The sequence below is a fragment of the Protopterus annectens genome, chromosome 4.part0 (assembly GCF_019279795.1).
Source record: "Protopterus annectens isolate FY-2018-M chromosome 4.part0, PAN1.0, whole genome shotgun sequence".
NCBI lineage: Eukaryota > Metazoa > Chordata > Ceratodontiformes > Protopteridae > Protopterus > Protopterus annectens.
This window is the reverse complement of record NC_056733.1, coordinates 550,300,504-550,322,615: the sequence shown is the minus strand read 5'-3', so window position 1 is coordinate 550,322,615 and position 22,112 is coordinate 550,300,504. Positions and strand designations below refer to the sequence as shown.

Below are 22,112 nucleotides of genomic sequence, written 5' to 3'. Positions count from 1 at the left end.
GAAGTGAGAAGTAATGCGAACATGTTTTGTTTATGACAAATGTTTTACTGTTTGTTTGTCTTTTCCAGGTTAGGGGTCGCCACAGCTGAACTTTTGTCTGCTAATGATTGGCAGTAGATTTTTACAGTGCCGAGTTGTCAGCCCGACGCCCAACCTTCAGCAAAGGCACACCCATTTACGCATGTTTTTTGGAAGCCACTCGACCGCGGGAAGGAAATGCAGACTCCACACAGAAGGCACTCCAGCCGAGAATCGAACAGGAGAACCTCTTGCTGTGAGGCAGCAATGCTATTGCTGTACCACTGCAAATGTTTTACTGTATTTGAAATTAATCCATAGTGAGCTACTCATCTTGTTCTATTACACCATTTCAGCCAATGTCTGAAGCTGTTGATTACTTCATCTTCCTGATTCCTAATACCTGAACAGTATTTCAATGACACTGCTAATAATAAGAGTCCAGTTTGAATGGCACTGTTGATAATATTCAAGACTTCCACAGACTGACATTTTGTATACTCCAGTACTGATCATTTCCCCCTTTCTTCACTTATTCATTTATTTATTCATCCATTCATTCAGTATGCGAGAAAGCATTTATAACACACAGAGAATCTTTCTTACATTCTGAAAATGACTTAATGTTTTGTTTGTTTTTTTTTGTTATGGTGAGATGCTAATGTCTTAATCATGCTAAGCAGCCTTGTTCTAGTGAGGGTCACACATAAGAATATCAATATAGCAAGGTTCAGCAGCTATGAATCAGGTGGTACTAGAAGCAGCCACATTGGTTGATGCTTGCATGCAGGAGTTTAACTCAGTAGATGCTTTGGTTTTCTAAATGATCAATTTATTTTAAGTTTGTTTTGCGTTGATAAAAATGTACTGCACATATTATACAGTATGATTTCCATACTTACACTGTGATTGTTGAATGTGTATATACTTTATTTACGTGCTATATTTGTGGAGTCTGTTATTAAATGCATATATAATATAAAAGGGAAAGTACCATAAAATCTGATTGGGAAGGGGATTTACTTCTTTCCTTTAGGCTGTATATGACTATCACCATGTGAAAAAAGGGCACAAGCTCCTGGGGGTTCAGACCAGGAGCTATACCACCACCATCCATAATTTTTAGCACCCTGTCTTGCAGTCACCAGGGATGTTAGTCTCTCACTGCTGTTTTGACTAGAAATGTACAACCACCAGCAAAATGTTATATAGGTTTGCAGTAACAAGACACAGCTTTGAGATTCTTGGTTATCAGAGACCTGATTCTGGGCCTGTATCTCTCCTTGCCAAAATGCTTGAAAATGTATTCAAAAACAATTGCTAGACTATCTCCTGCTGGAAGAACTCCTACCCCCTATACAATATGGCTTCCGTCCTTCCCATAGTATTACACTGCCCTCCTAACCTATATAAATACTGTCAATAAAGCTAGAGGTAATGGCAAAGTAGTCTCTTTCTTATTTCTAGACTTGTCTAAACCTTTGACACAGTTTGTCACAGCAAATTCTACTTCAAATGTCATCACTAGTCTCTCTCAGCCCACCCTTCAGTGGTTCAAAATCTATCTGTCCAATAGGCATCAGTCAGCAAAATGGCACTCCTTGCTCTCTCCTTACCTCCTAGTCACCACTGGTATACCACAAAGCTTTATCCTTGGTCCCCTCCTCTTTAACATTTTCACTGACATCCTCTATACTTCCACATCATAGGCCAGCCTAATACAGTACACAGTTCATTCCACTCTCATTTGCACATCTGACAACATGATACACCTCAAAAAATTACTCAGGAAGCTTTAACAGCCATTAAAACATGCCTTTGTAACTCACAACTCATGCTCAACCCTAAAATGACCAAACTACAACTTTTTTTCCTCAAATCCCTCTCTCATGAAAAAAACAACATTAGATGTCCTCTCTCTTGATAATGCAACTATTGAAATCACTTCTCATAACAAACTATTAGGGGTAATATTGTATGATAATCTTACATTTGACTTGCATATACAAAATTGCATAAGAAAAATTTGTCAAAAACTAGGAATGCTTTACAAAGCCGAAAGCTTTCTTACCGACACAACTAAAACCACATTTGTCATTAGATATCTCCTCTCCACTCTTTTTATGGTGCTCCCCTCCTTACTAACCTCCAGGCATTACAAAATTAAAACGTGAACAATGCTACAACAAAGTTACTAAATTTGTAGCACATACTCTTTTCAGAACCCACTCCTGTATACCACTGAAAAGTCTAAATTGGTTAGAACTACCACATCAACAAACATGGACACAGCTTCTTACTACCTCTAAAATTATCCTGCATCCATTTGCCTGTCCAGCACTAAGCAGTCTACGCAATTATGTTCCCAGTTGGTCATTACTATCCAGTGACCAAAAATTCCTGTCTCTCTACAAACCTAGCAAACATACTCTGCATTGTCTGTACTTATACAAGGTTTCTAAGGCCTGGGCCTCTTTACTTGTATCCATTGGGTCTGTACCCTCCTTCCCATCTTTCAAAACCATTCAGAAAGGCTTCCTAGCTGAAATCTGTCTCTGTTCTTGCTCAAGATCCGGATTAACAATATCCCTGAATGTAAACAAGTACCCTTTTATTCCTCATACCTCCTTACTGTCTCTTCTCCCTTTACTTCCTTACTGCTAATACCTAATTTTCTCCCCTGACTTTTTCTCTAAATATACCATAAACCTATTTTTCCTTCACCACATATTACAATTCCTATTTGTATTAGACTAACTTGCCTTTTAATTTTTCTACAAGCTGTCTCAATTGTCAATAAATATTAAATGATTATCATATACCTTGTATTGATTCTTAACCAATGTTTTATATTATCACTAATTTATTATAATTATTTAAACTGCAGATGTCTTTGTTTTATTTTTGAAATTTGTAAAATTATTGTCTGGGCTTCTACCCAGTCAGACTTTTCAGCTAATCAAATGTCAATAAATAAATAAAATAAAACAATTAGCACATCATTCTTTTTCAGATATAACATAAAGAAGAAATTTGCTACTGCATCATTTTAGGATTTTTTTTTTCAGATTATGTAGATATAGACAGCTTTACCTTTAGTGCAGTTAAGCTGAAATCGCTTGCTGCTCTCTCTGCTGTCAATAACAAACCTTATCCTTCTCTGGATAAAACAGTTCTGACAGTGAAAAGGCAGGCAGTCTCTGTGTAAAGTCTTCTTTTGAGAAACTCATACTCATAAACTTGTATTGTCCATTCACTACAAACAGTTATGATTGGGTCACTGATTATTACCCGAGTTTGTTATATTCCATGAAATAAATTTCCAGACATTCACAGTAATGCTTTGCTCTGGATGTGAATTTCATTAAATCCTTTTCTCCAAAAGATCGCAAAGAAGATTATGACTGGGTCTTTGATGACAGCTAAGGTGTAAATGCACAGAGCATGCTGATTACTCACCAAAACAAAAAATACTATTATTGTGCATCTGTCTGTCATCAAAGAGATGCATAATAAGTTTTGTTGTACACAGTTACAGATTTTATGTTCCAGTCTTGACCGAGAGCACATACAGTAACCTCCACAACAGTGCCAAGAATCTAAAATGGCTTTTAAAATCTGCAAAATGCTTTTTATTGCTACACATAGAAGAAAAGCCAAAATAGAAGTATTATAACAACTTTTAAAGTTGTTAGTCCCTCAGAAGTACAAAACAAATGTTTAATGGCTTTCAAAACCAAAAAACATTTTACATTCCCATGTTTTTTTTTTCTGTAACTAGTAGTACATCAGCTAAAGGTCTATGTAGTACAAAGAATTATGATCAGGTCCATCCAATCATACCAAAGTAGTTATGCGCTCTTGACAAGGATGCCATTTTTATTTTTACCTCTCAAACCTCACACTCAAGGTGAAGTTCTTGGCACCCATATTTTAAACAAACAACATGGTTAGGATCAGAGATCTGATCATAATCCTCTATGTTATGTCCTCAATTAATGGACTGAAGAAATTTATCTCAAGTGGTAAATGTCCTTATTCCATGTCAAAAACAGCAGTTCTAGTCAAAGAGCCAGTCATAACTTATAATACAAAAATAATTTTATCTGTTCTAGCTTACCACTACACACACACACACACACACACACACACACACACACACACACACACACACACACACACACACACACACACACACACATTCATAGTGTTTAAATCTGTTGGCTGATTAGAACTATACTGGTAATGTTTCAACATTGGTACTTAAGAGTTAGGGCTAAGGCAACAAATATTGAGGGACAAAACCCTGAAATCCCATTTTTTACTAAAAGGGTTTGTGTTAACTTGCATTTTATAAAGAATAAGAAGTCTGAAAATCTATAGGCAGGTATTAAGTTAATGAATATATTCTTGAATAATTTACCTGGAAATCACAAAATTTGCAAAGGGCAGAGAAAAATTATACAATATAGTTAGGTGCGTTTGGCATAATCTAAGACAATTGGGTGCACTTTACTTCTGTTTGCCAAGTTTGTGGCAGCTCAAGGTGGGATGTAGGCATTCAAGCTTTCATATGCAGTTCTATGATGAATGCAGTGTGTCTGGGAATGCAAGGCCCACTTAGATATAACAGTGACAGTGTGTCTGGGAATGCAAGGTCCACTTAGATATAACAGTGATGGTCACATTTAAGAACCGTGCTAAAGCAAGCCTTTCATTTTTATTTATTTTATTTTATTTTACATTTGTTGACCGGGCTAGTCCAGCTGGATATATGTTCATTTTCAGTGGAGGCCTGGAGAGAAAAGCTCCACAAATTACAACAACATAAAAAGTCAAGACAAAGACAATAACAGTATCTGATAAGGTTCTTATGTGCGAACCTTGCTATAATGAGGTTATTTATTTATTTTTTTTAGTCTTGGACCATAATCAGCAATCTACAGGTATTACAAATACTTTTTTATCAGTAACCTGATCACAATCCTTAGTACCACACATTGAAATAAATTCCTGCTGAAGTTTTGTAGATAGAGAGATGTGTTTCTGAAACTGATGCAGCAGGCACAAAATCATCAGAAATGTGTGGTACCAAAAGGCTTGTACCCTGTGTGAATATAAATTGTCAGTAGCCAGGATCAGAAGCTACATAAAAGAACAGACTGCTTAAGGCAGTGCCCCATATCTATAGTCACATCTTAGGTCTCAGAATTACAGTCATGTTTTGGGGAAAGTTTAACAAGTTACTTTACCTCCTGTTGTATTCAGCAAAAACCTGTTAGTTAATGTATATTTCAAGGAAGTGCAAAAGATTCTGCTTTTAGATGCTTCATCATTTTCTTCAGTTTTGCTCTGTGGAGACACTTCCTGAATGACACTCATTTACTCTGACATTAAAATGTCACATTTGATTACAGGTAGTTTTGTTTAGGATATGAACAGTGCCGAGCATGAGAATGACATGCTAGGCAACAGAACTGTAGCTAGGGTGGGACGAAGGATGCAGCCTTTCTAGCCACAAGGCCTTGGGTGCTACGATCAGCAAATCTGTGTCTTTTTTTTTCTTATTTTTTTTAATACTTTTCCCTCAGAATAGTAAAACATGAATCAGTTAGGACCTAGCAGACCTCCATAGAAGGAAGGAGTGCCAAATCAGACAAGCAACCTTTTTTCCCTCCCATGTACAGCATGAGGGCATAAGGCTTTAGGACCTGGTACTCTCCTTAGAGAAGGAGGAGTGAAAGATCTGAGAAGGACCCTTTTTGTTTGGTTTGAGTGGTACCAGATTGGGAAGTGGAACCAGCTGCCACATGAGACATTTATGGCTCTGCTAGACAATAAAGAATGCACACAGAAATCAAATTAATTTTGTATAACAGGGATCTAGAACTGAAAATACTTTGATGTCCATAAATGACACACCTCATACATAGTTTTAACATGTTGCATATTAAAGCAGAACAGATGAAGAATCTTTTTTTTTTTTGCATAAGTTTGTGTTTGTCTCTATTAAAAGTACACAAATTCTAACAAGACTATAATGGACTTTTTTTTTCTTGTTGCCTCCTGCAAATAAGCCATGTCTTGGGTCTCCTCCTCAGAATGATATGGAAGCTTTTCTACCTATGTCAACTATTTTATTCTACCCGTGTGGAGCATGTAATGACATCAGTGTTGTTTATTCTTCCATGTGACCACTACAAACTACATATGGTTTGTCTGTGCATTCCCTCTATCACTTATGTGCCAGAAATGCAGTGGCAAACCAGACTGCAACACAATGAGAAACCCACACCATTCTCTGAGAAGGTCAGCTAGCAATGATCTCTCAGTCACTTTGCCTTGAATGGACTTCTCAGCAGGGATCCACTGTTATCCAACTCACTAAGCAAACTTAGGCCACCCTTGTTGTATACAAGAGCTCTCCTTCTCTGTCCACCTACCTGCACTAATTTGGTAAAATATGCCAGACAGGTCATCTTTTTCCTGTATATTACAGTATATCTGATTACATTACTTTATACTATTCAGAGGATAAACAATACAAATTTCAGTCAGAATACTGAGTGACTGCAGAACTTCTTACAATAGTCCATTAATCTGTTTCTGTGTTTTTTTTTTTTTATTTTAAACAGGGATAACCAGTCGAGCTTGGGATCATTTGTAAGTGATGAAGATGGCACAAGATCATGGGTAAGCGTGTCTCTAGGTCTGAGATCACCTTCTGGAGGCAGTATCGCTGGAAGCAGCATTGCAGGAAGTCACTCAAGACAATCAGCCACAAGTAACTTGAGTGTCCACAGCTTCAGGTACATCACTAAGCCTTTGTATATCCATATGCTGCATGTCAAGATTTTTTTTTAACCATAAGAAGCTTAATGCACAGTTCTTCATAATGAACATTTTTGCATCACCTTATGTTAGACCATATTTATGTTAATATAAATTATTCTGTAATACTACTTAGTGTACTTTTTACAGGATTAGCCCATAGCTACTCCATAAAAATGCATGTCTTGATGGAATTTGATACTAAAATTCTCACGATGTATGCCTGCTGTATGGCATAATTCATGTAAACAAACCAAAAAGGATGTAGCCCACTGTATCGATATCTGAATTACTTCAAACTGGCAAAAATATATATGTGTTTGCTTGCCTGTGTATATTCAAATGTGGTTCCCATTCATTAGATTAAAGCATAAAATGCAGATCATAAGGTACATGTACTGAAACTCAAAATCCTGAATTACTTTTACATATATGAGAGGAAATATAATATGCAGGCTATAAGACACAGGTGCTGCTGCATGGACAGTACATGGTCAGTGGCAGACCCTGCTGCATTTGACATCTGATTGTCCATCAGATATGACTGGTTCACATCCTCTGATTATCTTAACATACAAAATGTGCCACAAAAAAAGTAAAAATAACTTCTGCCCTTTGTGTTCAGTACAAATGTTGTTATGCTAATGTATAGGAAAATAGTACTCTCAACTTAAAGAACATGAGAGCACTTTAAAAAATGATATATCTTCTGGTGGCCAAGATTAGAATCCTCAGGCATCAAGTGCCCGAATCACAAGATGCCAAGGAAGAGAATGCTAGTGATGATTTTCCACACGAAGTTACCTCCAATGTGGTTAATAAGTGTGTGCTGGCAGTACTTCTTTTGGTTTTGGAGGTTTTCTCCTTCTTTATGTTTGCAGCTCTGGCGCGGGTATAAATAAATGCATGGTGTGTAATAAGTTTGTCCCCAGATGGAATGTATAGGAAGCTTGTCACCTACAAAAAATGATTGACACATTCACTATTTGGCATTTTTGGTATTTTGAGCATTTCTGTTCACTGATATGGCTCTGAGGGGGTCTTTTCATGAGTGGTTTTATAGCTGATCCATAGAAAACAGAAGAATGGAAAGAAAGAGCAGTGTTTGTAAGTAAATGTGTATATGTGGTAAGGGAAGCAAGGTGTCACATTTCATGTGAGCACGCATGCCTATTTAGGATTCAGATGTACTTGTTTTCATATACTTTAGAAATGCATTTGTAGATTGGGTCTTCCGTTCCCTATCTAACTGTTTACCAGCATTTATTTGCATTTAAGAAAATAAATTGTCTGTACTGTTTAATCCTACCTGCTTTTTACTATTTTTTTTCTTTTTTATTCCATAAGCTCTTGGGTATGTGGTAAAATCTGTTTAGTATACTCCAGTCCAGGACTCATTACCTTCCTAAAATGGATTAGGGCTTTATTCATGTTACAATATTAAAAAAATAAAAAAAAAGCCATGCATGTGGATCGCTATAAAATCTTTTAGTGATAAGTTATGGTAAAAGAATAGTTCTACCTAACTGAAAATGTTTATGTGCTAAATAAGGATGAGATCATGCTGCAGGAAAAAAAAGTATTTGCATATGCTTGTGTGTGTGTGTGTGTGTGTGTGTGTGTGTGTGTGTGTGTGTGTGTGTGTGTGTGTGTGTGTGTGTGTGTGTGTGTGTGTGTGTAGTTATGGTAGATCACACCTCTGACACATACACACGTGATTCAAACAAGCTTGCTTTACTTAAATTAAGCATTCCAATTTGCAAAGTATAGAATACAAAAGAATAATTTTAAGCAGCCTGAAATATGTCTGCCAAAGTAAGTATTTCTCAGTCTTTCTCTCTATGTCTGAAACAATGCAATGCTTCCTCTCTGCTTTCCTCTGTTGAACTGTGGCTGTTCAGGTTAAAGGCATTCCCCCAGATTTTCAAAAGCTTGCATGGAGTGCAAGATCGGTGCAGGAGCTCAAGCAGGCAATATGTTTGCCATGCGATCCAGGAACAGCCTGCAGGGGGTGTGCACGAGCGCTCCTGCACTAATTCTGCACGGACTAAGCCCTGGTATACAAATCACCACATATGCAGGAGAAATCTATGCAAATGAGGTGATTTTTGCAATCCAGGAAGCTTGCAACTGTCCGTGCAGGACTAGTGCTATCTGCAGAAATGTAACCAAGTACATTTCTGCAAAATCCAAAACAGAGCTGTGACAGCCCCAAATAAAGGCTGCATGTCATGTAGTAAGCATGCCAATGGCCAAGTATAAGGCCAATTGCATTGCAAACAAAAAAAAATACAGAAATCAACTTTTATTTTTTCTAGCCGATCTCGGCTGTTTAAGTGTAGGGCAGTGGAGCACAAACAGGATCGGGGTGAAAATAAATAAATTAACCTAAATTAAGCATTCCAACTAAAATCAATATGCTGCCATGCAAGCCAATGGCAGGCAGAAGACAACATGGTGAGTGAGTAGTGGTTGCTAAGAGGGGAGGCTCAGTCTGAGACATGTAACTATGCATTAGCAGGCAATCCTATGCAAATGAGGAGAAGGATAGTGAATCCCAGTTTTCCCCAGCATGTGAGTCAGGTCCCAACAGTGTAAGACTAGGAATAGCTTGGTGCAAGCCTAGGAGTTAAGTGACATCATGGAGGGGGGTGTCAGGTATACTGTAAGCAGATTGGAGCCCTGTGGCTCAGGTTTGCTCCTAACTTAGCTAGGGGGTGTGTCTAAACCTGCTTGGCACTCTTTACAAAGCCTAAGCAGGTGTGCACGCTGCACACCGGGTTTTACAGGAAAAAAAAAAGAAGTTAAACCAGGAAATAGCAGCAGTGTGCACATTTGAGCCCTCTGTTTGCAGGGCATGCACATGGGCTTAAACAGGAAGGCAATGGGAAGGGAATACAGAAGTAGGAAGGTAATCAAGGAACTAGCTTAGCTGGCAGGTGAAATGTATCAGAATCAGCCAATTACATAGGCAGCAGACCAGTCCAGCCCAGAACACTACTATAAACTAAGCAAACACCTTCCCCTCTATTTTTTTCCCACACTCTACACCACCAATGTATACAAGTGGGGAAATTTTAACAAACAAACCTACAAAATGAGAATGGCTACAGCAGGCAACATAGAACAACATGTACAAGAGGTTGAGGGTGGTGAAGATGTGAATGCTGCTGATCAACCCACAATGAGGAGACGGAGAAGAGTGTACAGACCCAGGGTAACCTACTAGGGGCTAAATGAGCTGGAGATAGTGGAGCACTATAGGGTGGACAGAGACCTCCTACAACAAATTGTTGAGCTGTGCCAGCCACACCTGACACACCAAAGTGACCGAGGGGAACCTATCCCAGTGGATACCAAGGTATGTGTAGGCCTAGGAATATTAGCTACAGGTACCTCCCAAAGCTCAACTGGGGATATCATGGGGATCTCACAGACATCAGCATCCAGAGTATTCCACCAGTTCCTGGATGCCATGTCAGCACATGCCACTGAGCACATGTATTTCCTCAACACCCGTGAGGTGTTGGCCAGCAATATATATCTCTTCCACCAAATAGCAAAATACCCTGAGGTAGTGGGTGCTATAGACTGCATGCACATATGCATCAAAGCACAACCCGGTGATCAGGGTAGAGCCTGCATCAACCACAGGAGCATCCTCTCCATCAACTGCCAGGTCGTATGTGATGCCCAGGGCATTATAATGAATGTGTGTTCTGGCTGACCTGGAAGCTATAACGATTTCCACATATGGCACCTGACACAGCTGTACCAGAGATTTGTCAATGGGGATACCTCCTACGGACACCTAGTGAGGGATGCTGGTTACACACTGGAGCCATGGCTAATGACACCCATCAGAAATGCACACACACCTGAACAAGAATGCCATAATGAGGCACACGCACAGACCAGACTTATAATAGAGCATGTGTTTGGGATGCTCAGGTCACAGTTCTGGTGTCTGGACACATCTGGTGGAGCCTTGCACTACTCACCAGCTACATGTACCAAAATTGTTATGGTATGTGCTATGCTACACAATATGATCCTGCGGAAACAGCTGCAGCAGGAACAGCATGGGGCAGGGCCACACAGCCCCCCACCAATGCCGAGGCCTGCACAGGCACAGAGTGACTCAGAGGAGGAACAACCTGAGTCTGTCCCAGTAGGCAGATGGAGGTGTGCCCAGTATGCCAAGGCTGCAGCAAAGAGACAATGCATAGCACATACATGGACACAGTAGAGACCCAGGGAATGACACCTTTCTCTGACTCGCTCATACAGTAAAAGGGATGCCAAACATGATAATACCTGTGCTCAACCATGTATAGGGAGTGTACTATGTGCATCCAACATAAACAGCCCTCCAGCACCATCTGCAAGTCTGGCACACCCTCATGATAAGTCAATTAACCTGCCAATTGCCAAATGGAGTAGAATGTGTTGTTACCTCTATCTATGGTATGGAAGTGAGCCTGCAAGGGAAATGGGTGGCTGAATGTTATGGCAGCAGACAGTAGACATCCATAGTGGCACCATGACATCTGTAACACATACTGGAGTCACCATAGTAGCCAGTACTACACAGGGTGACAAAACCCACTGCAGGAAATGTGCTGACAAACATGTGTGCCCATATAACCCACACATGCCAGTCAGGATGGTTCACATACCCAACAACAGTTTCAGCCAGCAGGGCAGGTATAGACAAACCCAGACAGAGCCTATGCTATGGCCCCTGAATGACAGCTATGGTTAACCTCCCCCCCCAGGCCTACACAGACAGAGTACAGCAGGGCAGGCAGTGGGATGTTAGTTCTAAAGGGTAGGAAGTCAGACAATAATATGTAGGGCAACCAAAGCCATGATCTGTAGTACACTGGTATGCCTCTAGTCAGCATGATAAATAACAATACAGAATGAAATGGAGTACGTGACATACCAGTACAGTCATAGCAAATGTGTACAAGTGTCTGGTGTGCCCCCCACATCCCACATAGTAATGTAATAACAGTCAGGTGTGCCCCCCCAATCCTGTGTAGAACTGTAAAAATAGACAAGTGTGCCCCCCCATGTAGTAATATAATAACAGTCAGATGTGCCCCCCCATTCAGGGTAGAAATGTAAAAATAGTCAGGTGAGCCCCCCATCGTACGTAGTAATGTAATAACAGTCAGGTGTGCCCCCCAACCCTGTGTAGAAATGTAGAAATAGCCATGTGAGCCCCCCACCCTACGGAATGTAATAACAGTCAGGTGTGCCACCCAACCCTGTGTAGAAATAAACAGGTGTGCCCCCTATGTAGTAATGTAATAATAGTCAGGTGCCCCCCCCCCCCATCCTGTTGTAGAAATGTAGAAATAGTCAGCTGAGCCCCCCATTCTGTGCAGAAATGTAGGAACAGTTAATGCCAAATGCTTGATGGATACCCTGCAGAAACAGCATGCCACCTGTTGGTGTAGAAAACCAAGGTCAGCACTGCAGTAAAAACTACCTGGACTCAATCCACACATTAAATACAGAAGACCATACTGGGCATGCTCATACACTTAGAGAAAGTAAGGCAATGTCAGTCAACAACATACTGAAAGGTCATACTGGGCAAGCTAACACACTTTAACCCATGAAGGCCATGTCTGTAAAAACCAGTGGACCAGACATATCTGGCAGTTGCAGTTGTTAGGGCAGACACTCATCAGTATGCACCACACATGCCTTGCACACACAGTGGATAGGAATACAGACATATATGTAAGGACAACACACTACAAGAAGCTAAAGGTAGACATACATAGATGTGTGGAAGAGGGTGACTGTGACAAGGATCCATCCAGGCCTGTACCATCCAGTACACAGCCATAGGGCTCCAACCACATGAGATTCAGATGTCACTCACTGCAGATACTAGCCACCGGTATCTGTCAGCATTACAGACTATTGGTGCATGTGCCAGCTGTGAAACATGACTGTACAAGGAAGTAGTCAACTAGCAGCTGTATACAGGAACCTGTGAAATATGATCCTGTGTGTGCCCGCATGTGGCATGTCAACCTCTAGATGAATGGGTTATGGCCCATGCACACACACTGCCCTCCCCATAGCCCTACTATGACAAGCCTTCTGAGGTCATCCACTGTGAAATACACCCTTGGGAGAGTTGTAGCCCAGTAATTTCTGTGGCTCATACCATAACTCTGTATTGTCATAAAATAGTTAGGTAGGAGATCAAATCCCAGACATAGCAACTGTGTGTGTTTGTGTGTGTGTGTGTGTGTGTGTGTGTGTGTGTGTGTGTGTGTGTCTGTCTGTATAGAGAGCAATGTTTTTTAGGGTAGTCACACTCCCTACAATTCAAATGCTCAACTTTGCCAAGGCTGCTGATGCCATCCACCTAGAAATACACTTCTGGGAAACTGTTGCCCAGTAATTTCCATAGCACGTCCTGTAACTGCGTACTGTTGTAGTGTGATAAATTAGTTAGATAGCTGTTCTAATCCCAAACTTGGTAAGTGTGTGTGTGTGTCTGTCTGACTGTGTCTGTGTAGAGAGCAATGCTTTTTAGGGTAGTCACACTCCCTACAATTCAAATGCTCATCTTTGGCAATGCTGCTGATGTCATCCACCTAGAAATACACTTCTAGGAAGCTATAGCTTAGTAATCTCCATAGCACATCTTGTAACTCTGTGCTACTGTAGTGTGCTAAATTAGTTAGGTAGCTTTTCTAATTCCAGACTTGGCAAGTGTGTGTGTTTGTCTGTGTAGAAAGCAATGCTTTTTAGGATAGTCACATTCCCTACAATTCAAATGCTCATCTTTGGCAAGGCTGCTGATGTCATCCACCTAGAAATACAGCTCTGGAAAACTGTACTCCAGTAATCTCCATAGTGCATCCTGTTACTGTGTACTGCTGTAGTATGCATACCTCTCAACTGTCCCTGATTTTCAGGAACGTCCCTGATTTTGACTCAAATGTGTCTGTCTGACTCTGTCTATATAGAGAGCAATGCTTTTTAGGGTAATCACACTCCCTACAATTCAAATGCTCATCTTTGGCAAGGCTGCTGATGTCATCCACCTTGAAATCCACCTCTGTGAAACTAGCCCAGTAATCTCCATAGTGTGTCCTATAACTGTGTACTGCTGTAGTGTGATAAATTAGTTAGGTAGGTGTTCTAATCCCAGACTTGGCAAGTGTGTGTGTCTGTCAGTGTAGAGAGCAATGCTTTTTAGGGTAGTCACACTTACTATAATTCAAATGCTCATCTTTGGCAAGGCTGCTGATGTCATCCACCTCGAAATATACCTCTGGGAAGCTGTAGCCCAGAAATCTCATGTAGGGAACAATGCATTTCAGGCCAGTCACACTACGTACATTTCAAGGTTTCCTATGAAACCATCGAATTTACACTACATCGAGAATGACTACATCGAGACTAGACCATCGAAAGTACATAACAGCGAAAACAGAAATCGTCGACATTTAAAACATCGACTACATGGAAAGTGCAGAACATACAGGAGAGAAGTTATAACTACAGACAACGCGAAACACCGAACACCATAACACCGACACACGGAACATAAACAACACACTACACTACATAACATACACACTAGCCCTGACCCAAACCCTAACCCTAAGGTCCGACACTATCGCACACTTCACCTACCTGCACCCTAACCCTAACTCACTTACCCACCCCTAGCCCAAGCTCCGACACTAATGCACACTTCACCTACCTGCACCCTAACCCTAACTCACTTACCCACCCCTAGCCCAAGCTCCGACACTAACGCACACTTCACCTACCTGCACCCTAACCCACTTACCCACCCCTAGCCCAAGCTCCGACACTAACGCACACGTCACCTAACCCACTTACCCACCCCTAGCCCAAGCTCCGACACTAACGCACACTTCACCTACCTGCACCCTAACCCTAACTCACTTACCCACCCCTAGCCCAAGCTCCGACACTAACGCACACTTCACCTACCTGCACCCTAACCCTAACTCACTTACCCACCCCTAGCCCAAGCTCTGACACTAACGCACACTTCACCTACCTGCACCCTAACCTAACTCACTTACCCACCCCTAGCCCAAGCTCCGACACTAACGCACACTTCACCTACCTGCACCCTAACCCTAACTCACTTACCCACCCCTAGCCGAAGCTCCGACACTAACGCACACTTCACCTACCTGCACCCTAACCCTAACTCACTTACCTGACCACTCCTACCTCCGTCACTGTCGCACACTTACCGGGTCACGTTAAACATACACAAGTGCTGTGACATTTCATTTTCGACGCTTTGGAAGTCGACGATTTCCGTTTTCGATGGTTTGCAAGTTCAATATAGAAGTCCCGATCTTCTCATTTTCGATGTAGTGTAAATTCGATGGTTTCATAGGAAACCACATTTCAAATGCCCTACTTTGGCATTCCTGCTGTTGTCATTCATTGTGAAATACACCTTTGGGGAAGAAATTCTCCAGTAATCTCCGTGGCGTGTACTGTAACTGCGTACTGCTGTAGTGTAATAAACTAGCCCAGAAATCTCATGTAGGGAACAATGCATTTCAGGCTAGTCACACGCAATACATTTCAAATACCCTACTTTGGCAAGCCTGCTGTTGTCATTGATTGTGAAATACACCTTTAGGAAAGGAGCTCTCCAGTAATCCACATGGTGCGTCCTATAACAGCTCCATGCTGTAGTGTGATATAGACCTCTGTTAGGGGTTCTATACCCACACATGTCAGTTGTGGATGTTTTGTGTGTGTGTGTCACTCTCTGTGTAGGGAGCAATGCATTTTAGCCTAGCCACACTCAGTACAATTCAAATGTCCTACTTTGCAAATCCTGCTGATGTCATCCAATGTGATATACACCTTTGGGGAAGAAATTCTCCAGTAATCTCCATGGCATGTACTGTAACTACGTACTGATGTAGTGTAATAAACTAGTTGGGTAGGGGTTCTACTCCCAGACATAACAGGTGTGTGTGTGTGTGTGTGTGTGTGTGTGTGTGTGTGTGTGTGTGTGTGTGTGATTCCTTGACCATTCTTTATATGGTTGCCCTAGTATATATCACAATGTCCACCGTACAGGGATAAGTGATGTGAAATAGCTGAGAGGCTGGGGTACAAACATATAAGTGCCATCAAGGCCAGGCAATCACAGTTAACAACCCTAGTATTACCCAGAGCACACTCTCAACCCATGTCTCATACACACACACACACACACACACACACACACACACACACACACACACACACACACACACACACACAGACACACATAAACACACACACACACACACACACACACACACACACACACACACACATGCCTAGGCGACAGCCAATATGTGGATAGTACACTGCATATTGGCCACTGATAGGAACTATGGAGTGATTGCAGGGGGGATGGAACCCAGTCTATCTGTCCAATAGGCATGTTCATGCAGACAGTGCACCTTCCCCATGTTCTCCACTGGACACCTGTGGTGCCATCACATGTGACCCAGAAAAGACATACCATGCCTGAAAACATGCCCTGTATGTACAGATGCCACTGACACCAGGGAATGCCATTACCATGCTATCAATGTAGGTGCAGGGTAAACCTGAGGTCCATTACCAGTTCCTGCCACAGGTGGCCAAGACTGGCACATCTGATTGTGTACACAACATCGGCCAGACACCCCAGGTACAGTTCCACATGTCACATGTGGGAGGTGTGCACATCACATCCCAGACACCATCCATATCATGGATTAAGGAACACATACACGACAAGTGATGCACAGCATTGGCCACACACAATAGTCACCCGGGTGACGTGCACCCAGGCATCTCAGTACTGGCACCCTGTGTATTTGTGTGTGTGTTGTATGATGCGTATGATCACATCCACACTCACTATAACCCCCACTGGCATACTGAAGCATGCTGTCTGATGTCCGACACCTCCCCATACCCTTTGCCCATATCACCTCTGTATGATCCCTGTGGTGCATGTGAAACCTGCACAGTAATGTGTTGTGGCAAATTCACTAGTGATGAGTTGTATTCCTGGCCCTGCCAAGTGTGTCAATCTGTGTGCATCTCTGTGAGAATGTGGCTGTGCTGATGCTGGCACCTGTTCATGCAGACAGGCATGTGTACTACATCTACCATATAGCTACCATGTCCCTGTTGCAGATGTCACTCACCATCACATATACATTCTGAGAGCTCCACAACATGTAACCTTTGTGGCTCATCTAATAACTGCATAGAAATGTGATAGCACTACATAGTCATCTGGGGTTTGATACCCTGTGCTGGTAGGTGTGTGACACAAACATGGTTAGGTTTTACTCTCCCACCCCTCCCTGACTTGTCTTTGCCTCTGTCTACTTCTCTCACTCCCTCTCTGGTGGATGTGGAGACCTTCACCTGCTTTGCTTAGCCAGCAGCATGTGTATTTTAAGTGATGCTCATGATCAGCTGATGGCCTCTGCATGAATTTCAGCCCTCCCCTAGCTGATTGCATGTGGAACAGCTGTGGTAACATTCCCATAGCCAATTGCATGGAAACACACTCCAATATCTAGGACATCATGTTGGTGTTGGCCTTTTTCATTCACTGTGAGCAGGAACTAGGTCTGTTGTTTGGCAGCAGCATCTCAGATGGATTGGGGATTTACCTCTAACAACATATACTGTGGAAACAGGGCAACAAACAGGAATGGGATGTTCCTGACCTGACTACAAACTGTAAGTGCTGCTATACTGCATTTGAAGTAATGTTGGTTTAACAGTGTGTATGTGTGAATATGGCTGTCCTACATGTTTTAATACCTGCCATGTCAGTTCTATGTTTATGAGGAATCCCCACCTGTAGGGTCATCTGCAGACCTGGCAGTGTGTTGTGCCCTTGGTTTCATATGTTAGCCACAGAGCATGTATCTGTGAACTGCAGAAGGCAGTGTGGGGATTGCAGTCTGTAGATGGTGAAAGCCGTGACAGATACTGACTTCATATCCCTCATAGGACATATGTTGCAACAAACCCTGTTACAACAGTAAATGTATGAGGTTATCCCGGCAACATGTCAATACTGGCCCTGTGTATGTGCTTCCAGCCACACCTCTGTCAATCTTTGTACATATGTCGTGCATTAAGAAGTGCAAATGTGCTGTGCACCATCATTAGTGTCATCGTGTCTGATAATAAGCCAGTGAGATATCAGACTACTACACTTTATGTACAGTAGGGGTGATAAACCTGGACATTCTGTGGTCGTTTGTACAGTATGGAGGTCTGTGTACCTATGGTGAATGTCGACAGTGTGTGTAATGTTAATATGTACTTTAGCCTGTTTAGAGACTGTGGTCGATGTCATTGTTATAGGTCCTGTCCTATCTGATGTTACATGCTACTCCACTGTATGTTACCGTATTGGCTTACATGTTTGTAGGACCATATACACACACATCCCATACCACAGACAGCCAGCAGACCAAACTGTGTAGCAGACCAGTATAGGTAGGGTTAGTCTGTGAGTGGCACATATGAGAATGGTGTTGAACAGATAGTCCATATACTGTAATATTATGCTAGCTTACCATATGTGGCTGTGTTCACATCGGTTGTGGTTATGCACTTTCACACAGGTGTATTTTACCCTGTGTTGTGACATGCCTGCAGAGCCTGCTGGTGGTGTAATGGTTAAGGTGTTTACCTTACAAACACAAGGTGCAGAGTTTGAATCTCACAAGGAATTAATTTGCTAGGCTTAAAATGGCTCGCAAGGACAGTTAGCTTAGTACTAATCTATGAACCTATGAACCTATGAATATGTTGAAAAACACTGGGACCACCACGATATTAAAATCAATCAACTCTGTTTAATTAATAGAAGAACAAGCGCTTTCACGCACATAAATCGTGCGCTTCATCAGGTTACAAGTAAAAAGGGTTAGTCCCTATCCTTATATACAATAGACTATCCACTTAACAAGGCAATTAGACAATAAAATTGATAGTTATGTATGATAATTAATTAGGCAGGAAACCATACCCATATAAGGCAAAGTAAAAAACATTAGCACCATTTGCAACCATACAAGTTCAGTATACATAGTGCAAATAAGCAAAACATAAAAATATAATATGACAGGGATATCTATACTTAAAACTTCCATTGTAGTAAAACCCCCCATTCCTATAAACATGCTATCCTCATACACTGTTTACAAATGCATTTAATGTGATAAGACAATATCCTAAACCAGTAGGGAATAATCTAACATTCTGAAAAGTGTTAAAAAGTAATATATATATTGGTGTGAATTCCATAACAACCAAGGTAAAGGTAAGAAGGAACGAAAGAAGAAGGAAAGAAAGGGAAAAGGGAGGAAGAGGAAGGGGAAAAGGGGGGGAGGGGAGGGGGTAGGGGAAGGGATAGGGGAAGAGGGAAAAAAAGGGGAAGGAAAGAAAAGGGAAGGGAGGGGAAGAAGGGGGAAGGGAAAGAAAGGGGAAAGGAAAAAAAAAAAAAAAAAAAAAAAGAGGGAGGGGGGAAAGAGGGGGGGGGGGAAAGGTATGGAATACGGTACAGAAAAAGAAATGGAAAGAAGGTGTAACCTATGGTGTAACCACCTATGAATATGTGCAGGTACATGTGCATTCCCCCATAGGAAATGTAGGCCAGTGTTGAACCAGTCTGCCTGTAGCCTTCACAGTGCATTGTTACATGCTAACAGCGTAGTGTACTTACCCAGTGAGATGTCATGTGCAGACACTTGCCAGATATACTGCTGCCGGGCCTCCCTTAGCAGTCATGTATGTCAGACAGAGCAGTGGGATGCTGTACAGATGTATGTCAATATCTAGTGGGTAGTATGTGGCCATGGCACCCCTGTACCAGCAGTTATTATGTGTCAGCCCAGACAGGGGTGTGTGAATGCATGGCTGTTAACATCCATATTGTCAGGCATGGTACACAGGTTTTGCATTAAGGGGTTCTGTGTATACCTCTGGACTGTACAGAGTGTTTCAGAATGTCCACATATATTGGCCAATATCTCTGCTGCAGTCCACAGGAGCATTACGTGCTAGCAGCGGTACTTTACTAAGATGTCCTTAGGATGTCTGTCAGTAGCCAATGGCACACATGTGGAAAGCAGATGTGACCTCCCACATGCACCATGTCTGTGAAGACAATCCCAATTACGGTAATAATAGTCTACTAACATACCTGCTATACATACCTGACATCCCCTTGCACTATGAGGTTGGGACTATAGGGGCTTGGGTAGGGCTACACTCCATGTCCAGGACATATGGTGAAAATATATGTACATATAATTATCCAGATATCTATATATATATGATTATACTTATACATATCGACATATGTAGATGGGTATGTATATGTACATAGGTATACATATACACACCTAGGTATATACATATACAGAGCAATATATGTCTACATCTATACAGATAGTGATACATATGCACATATATGTATGGATATCTACAGATATATTGACGGTAGTAGGTATATCAGAATAGATAGATATGCACATATAGTTATGGATATCTATATATATATATATATATATATATATATATATATATATATATATATATACCAACATAACTAGGCATATCTGTAAACATAGGATGTGCATACATATATAGCTATATACACATATATGTATATGTACATATACGTATACCTATATATACACATATGTATATATACATATATGTATGTATATGTATACATATGTACATACAAAGAGATGTACACATGGCCATATATATGTAGCACTATACAGATGTGTATACAGACATATGTATGAGTATACATGTATATGTACATGTAGACATATATACACCTATGATATGTTTACAACCATATTCCTGTCATGAGTAAACATCACAGTTGTGTATACCCTCCTACATGACTCTGCTATGTGTACATTATGATAAAACAACATATGTGACGCAACAGTCAGATTAATACCAAGGACTACACAATCTAGAAAGTAAAGGCAATTGTTCAATACTACTCAATATGTGTATTGACAGCTATACTGGTAAAACAACAGCCATCTCCACAGTGGTCATGGTGTAGTGGTTAAGTGTTGTGACTTCAGTGTAAAGAGTCCTGAGTTCAAGGCTTGCAAGGGCTGTTCATTTGGTTCCTAGGCCGAACAAGGGCTTTCAGATACAGACTGCTTAAGGCAGTTTTGAGCAGCTTTAAGCACGTTTGTGTGGCTTTGCATGAAGCTAAGCGATGTTAAGCTATGGGTAAATGTACAAGCACTTACACAGTGTAGGCAGCACTTTCCAGTGTACAAATCTGCTTAGCTGTTATATTGCAGCAATGTTATTACTTGCTAAGCATAGCTTAGCCCTGGTAACCAGGACACACATCCCAGTCTGATAACCTGTAATAAGTGTATGTAATGCCAAGTACAATACATTCACCTACATGATGTCATTACAGTAGCAAGAGGTGTGAGTGTCATGTGTGGGACACAGACATATATGAGGTCTGTACAGCACTGTTATACATGTGAATGTGTGATATATAGGTGTAGTAGCCCAGGGTATATGCTGTCACACTGGCATGTAGTGTATCATGGCATTACTACTGTTGACAGTGCTAAACCAGGCAAGAGCAGAGTGCTTAACGTAGTACTGACAACAGGCACACCTGCAAGCATGGCTGGACACTGATGACCCCTTGTCGTATCCCTGCTGTGTGAGCTGTGTCACAGTATATACCCCTTACTGGGCTGTCAATGCACTCATGCTACTGCATAGCTACCTGCCAAGATGATGACTGTCAGTCCCTGTTCAGATGTGCTGATGGCAGGTATCCAGCTGTGATATGTACAGGCAACCTACGCTTGATTGACACCCTACTATGCATGTGGCTTGTGCATGAGATGCATATCCCTGTAGTACCAATGTTGGGGTATACTATGGGTTGTATTGCAGTCATGGCCAATATGTGATGGTGGGTATGGCAGAGTATCATCATGGGTTTCAGGGAGTGCAATATCCAGTGGGGGATGTGGGTGCTGTGTACACTGTTATTACACCAAGGTACACTAGGTATATGTGCCATGTACCACGTTATGGTTATCACTATCACCATCAATCATACAGGTAACTGTTATCACAATCCAAGCCAGTTATGCATGTGATGTGTGCAGCCTACCTGTAACACATTGGAG

General features: G+C 41.5%; 1 protein-coding gene across 3 annotated transcripts in view; it reads left to right on the top strand.

The window, feature by feature from the left end:
• MYO18B (myosin XVIIIB) overlaps window positions 1-22,112 on the top strand; it is a 2,352,406-nt gene that overhangs the window by 2,073,625 nt on the left and 256,669 nt on the right. For all 3 annotated transcript variants that reach the window (XM_044068483.1, XM_044068482.1, XM_044068484.1), the window contains one exon: window positions 6,654-6,827. In XM_044068483.1, coding sequence (XP_043924418.1) covers window positions 6,654-6,827 — 174 coding nt within the window. The remainder of the gene's footprint in view (window positions 1-6,653; window positions 6,828-22,112) is intronic.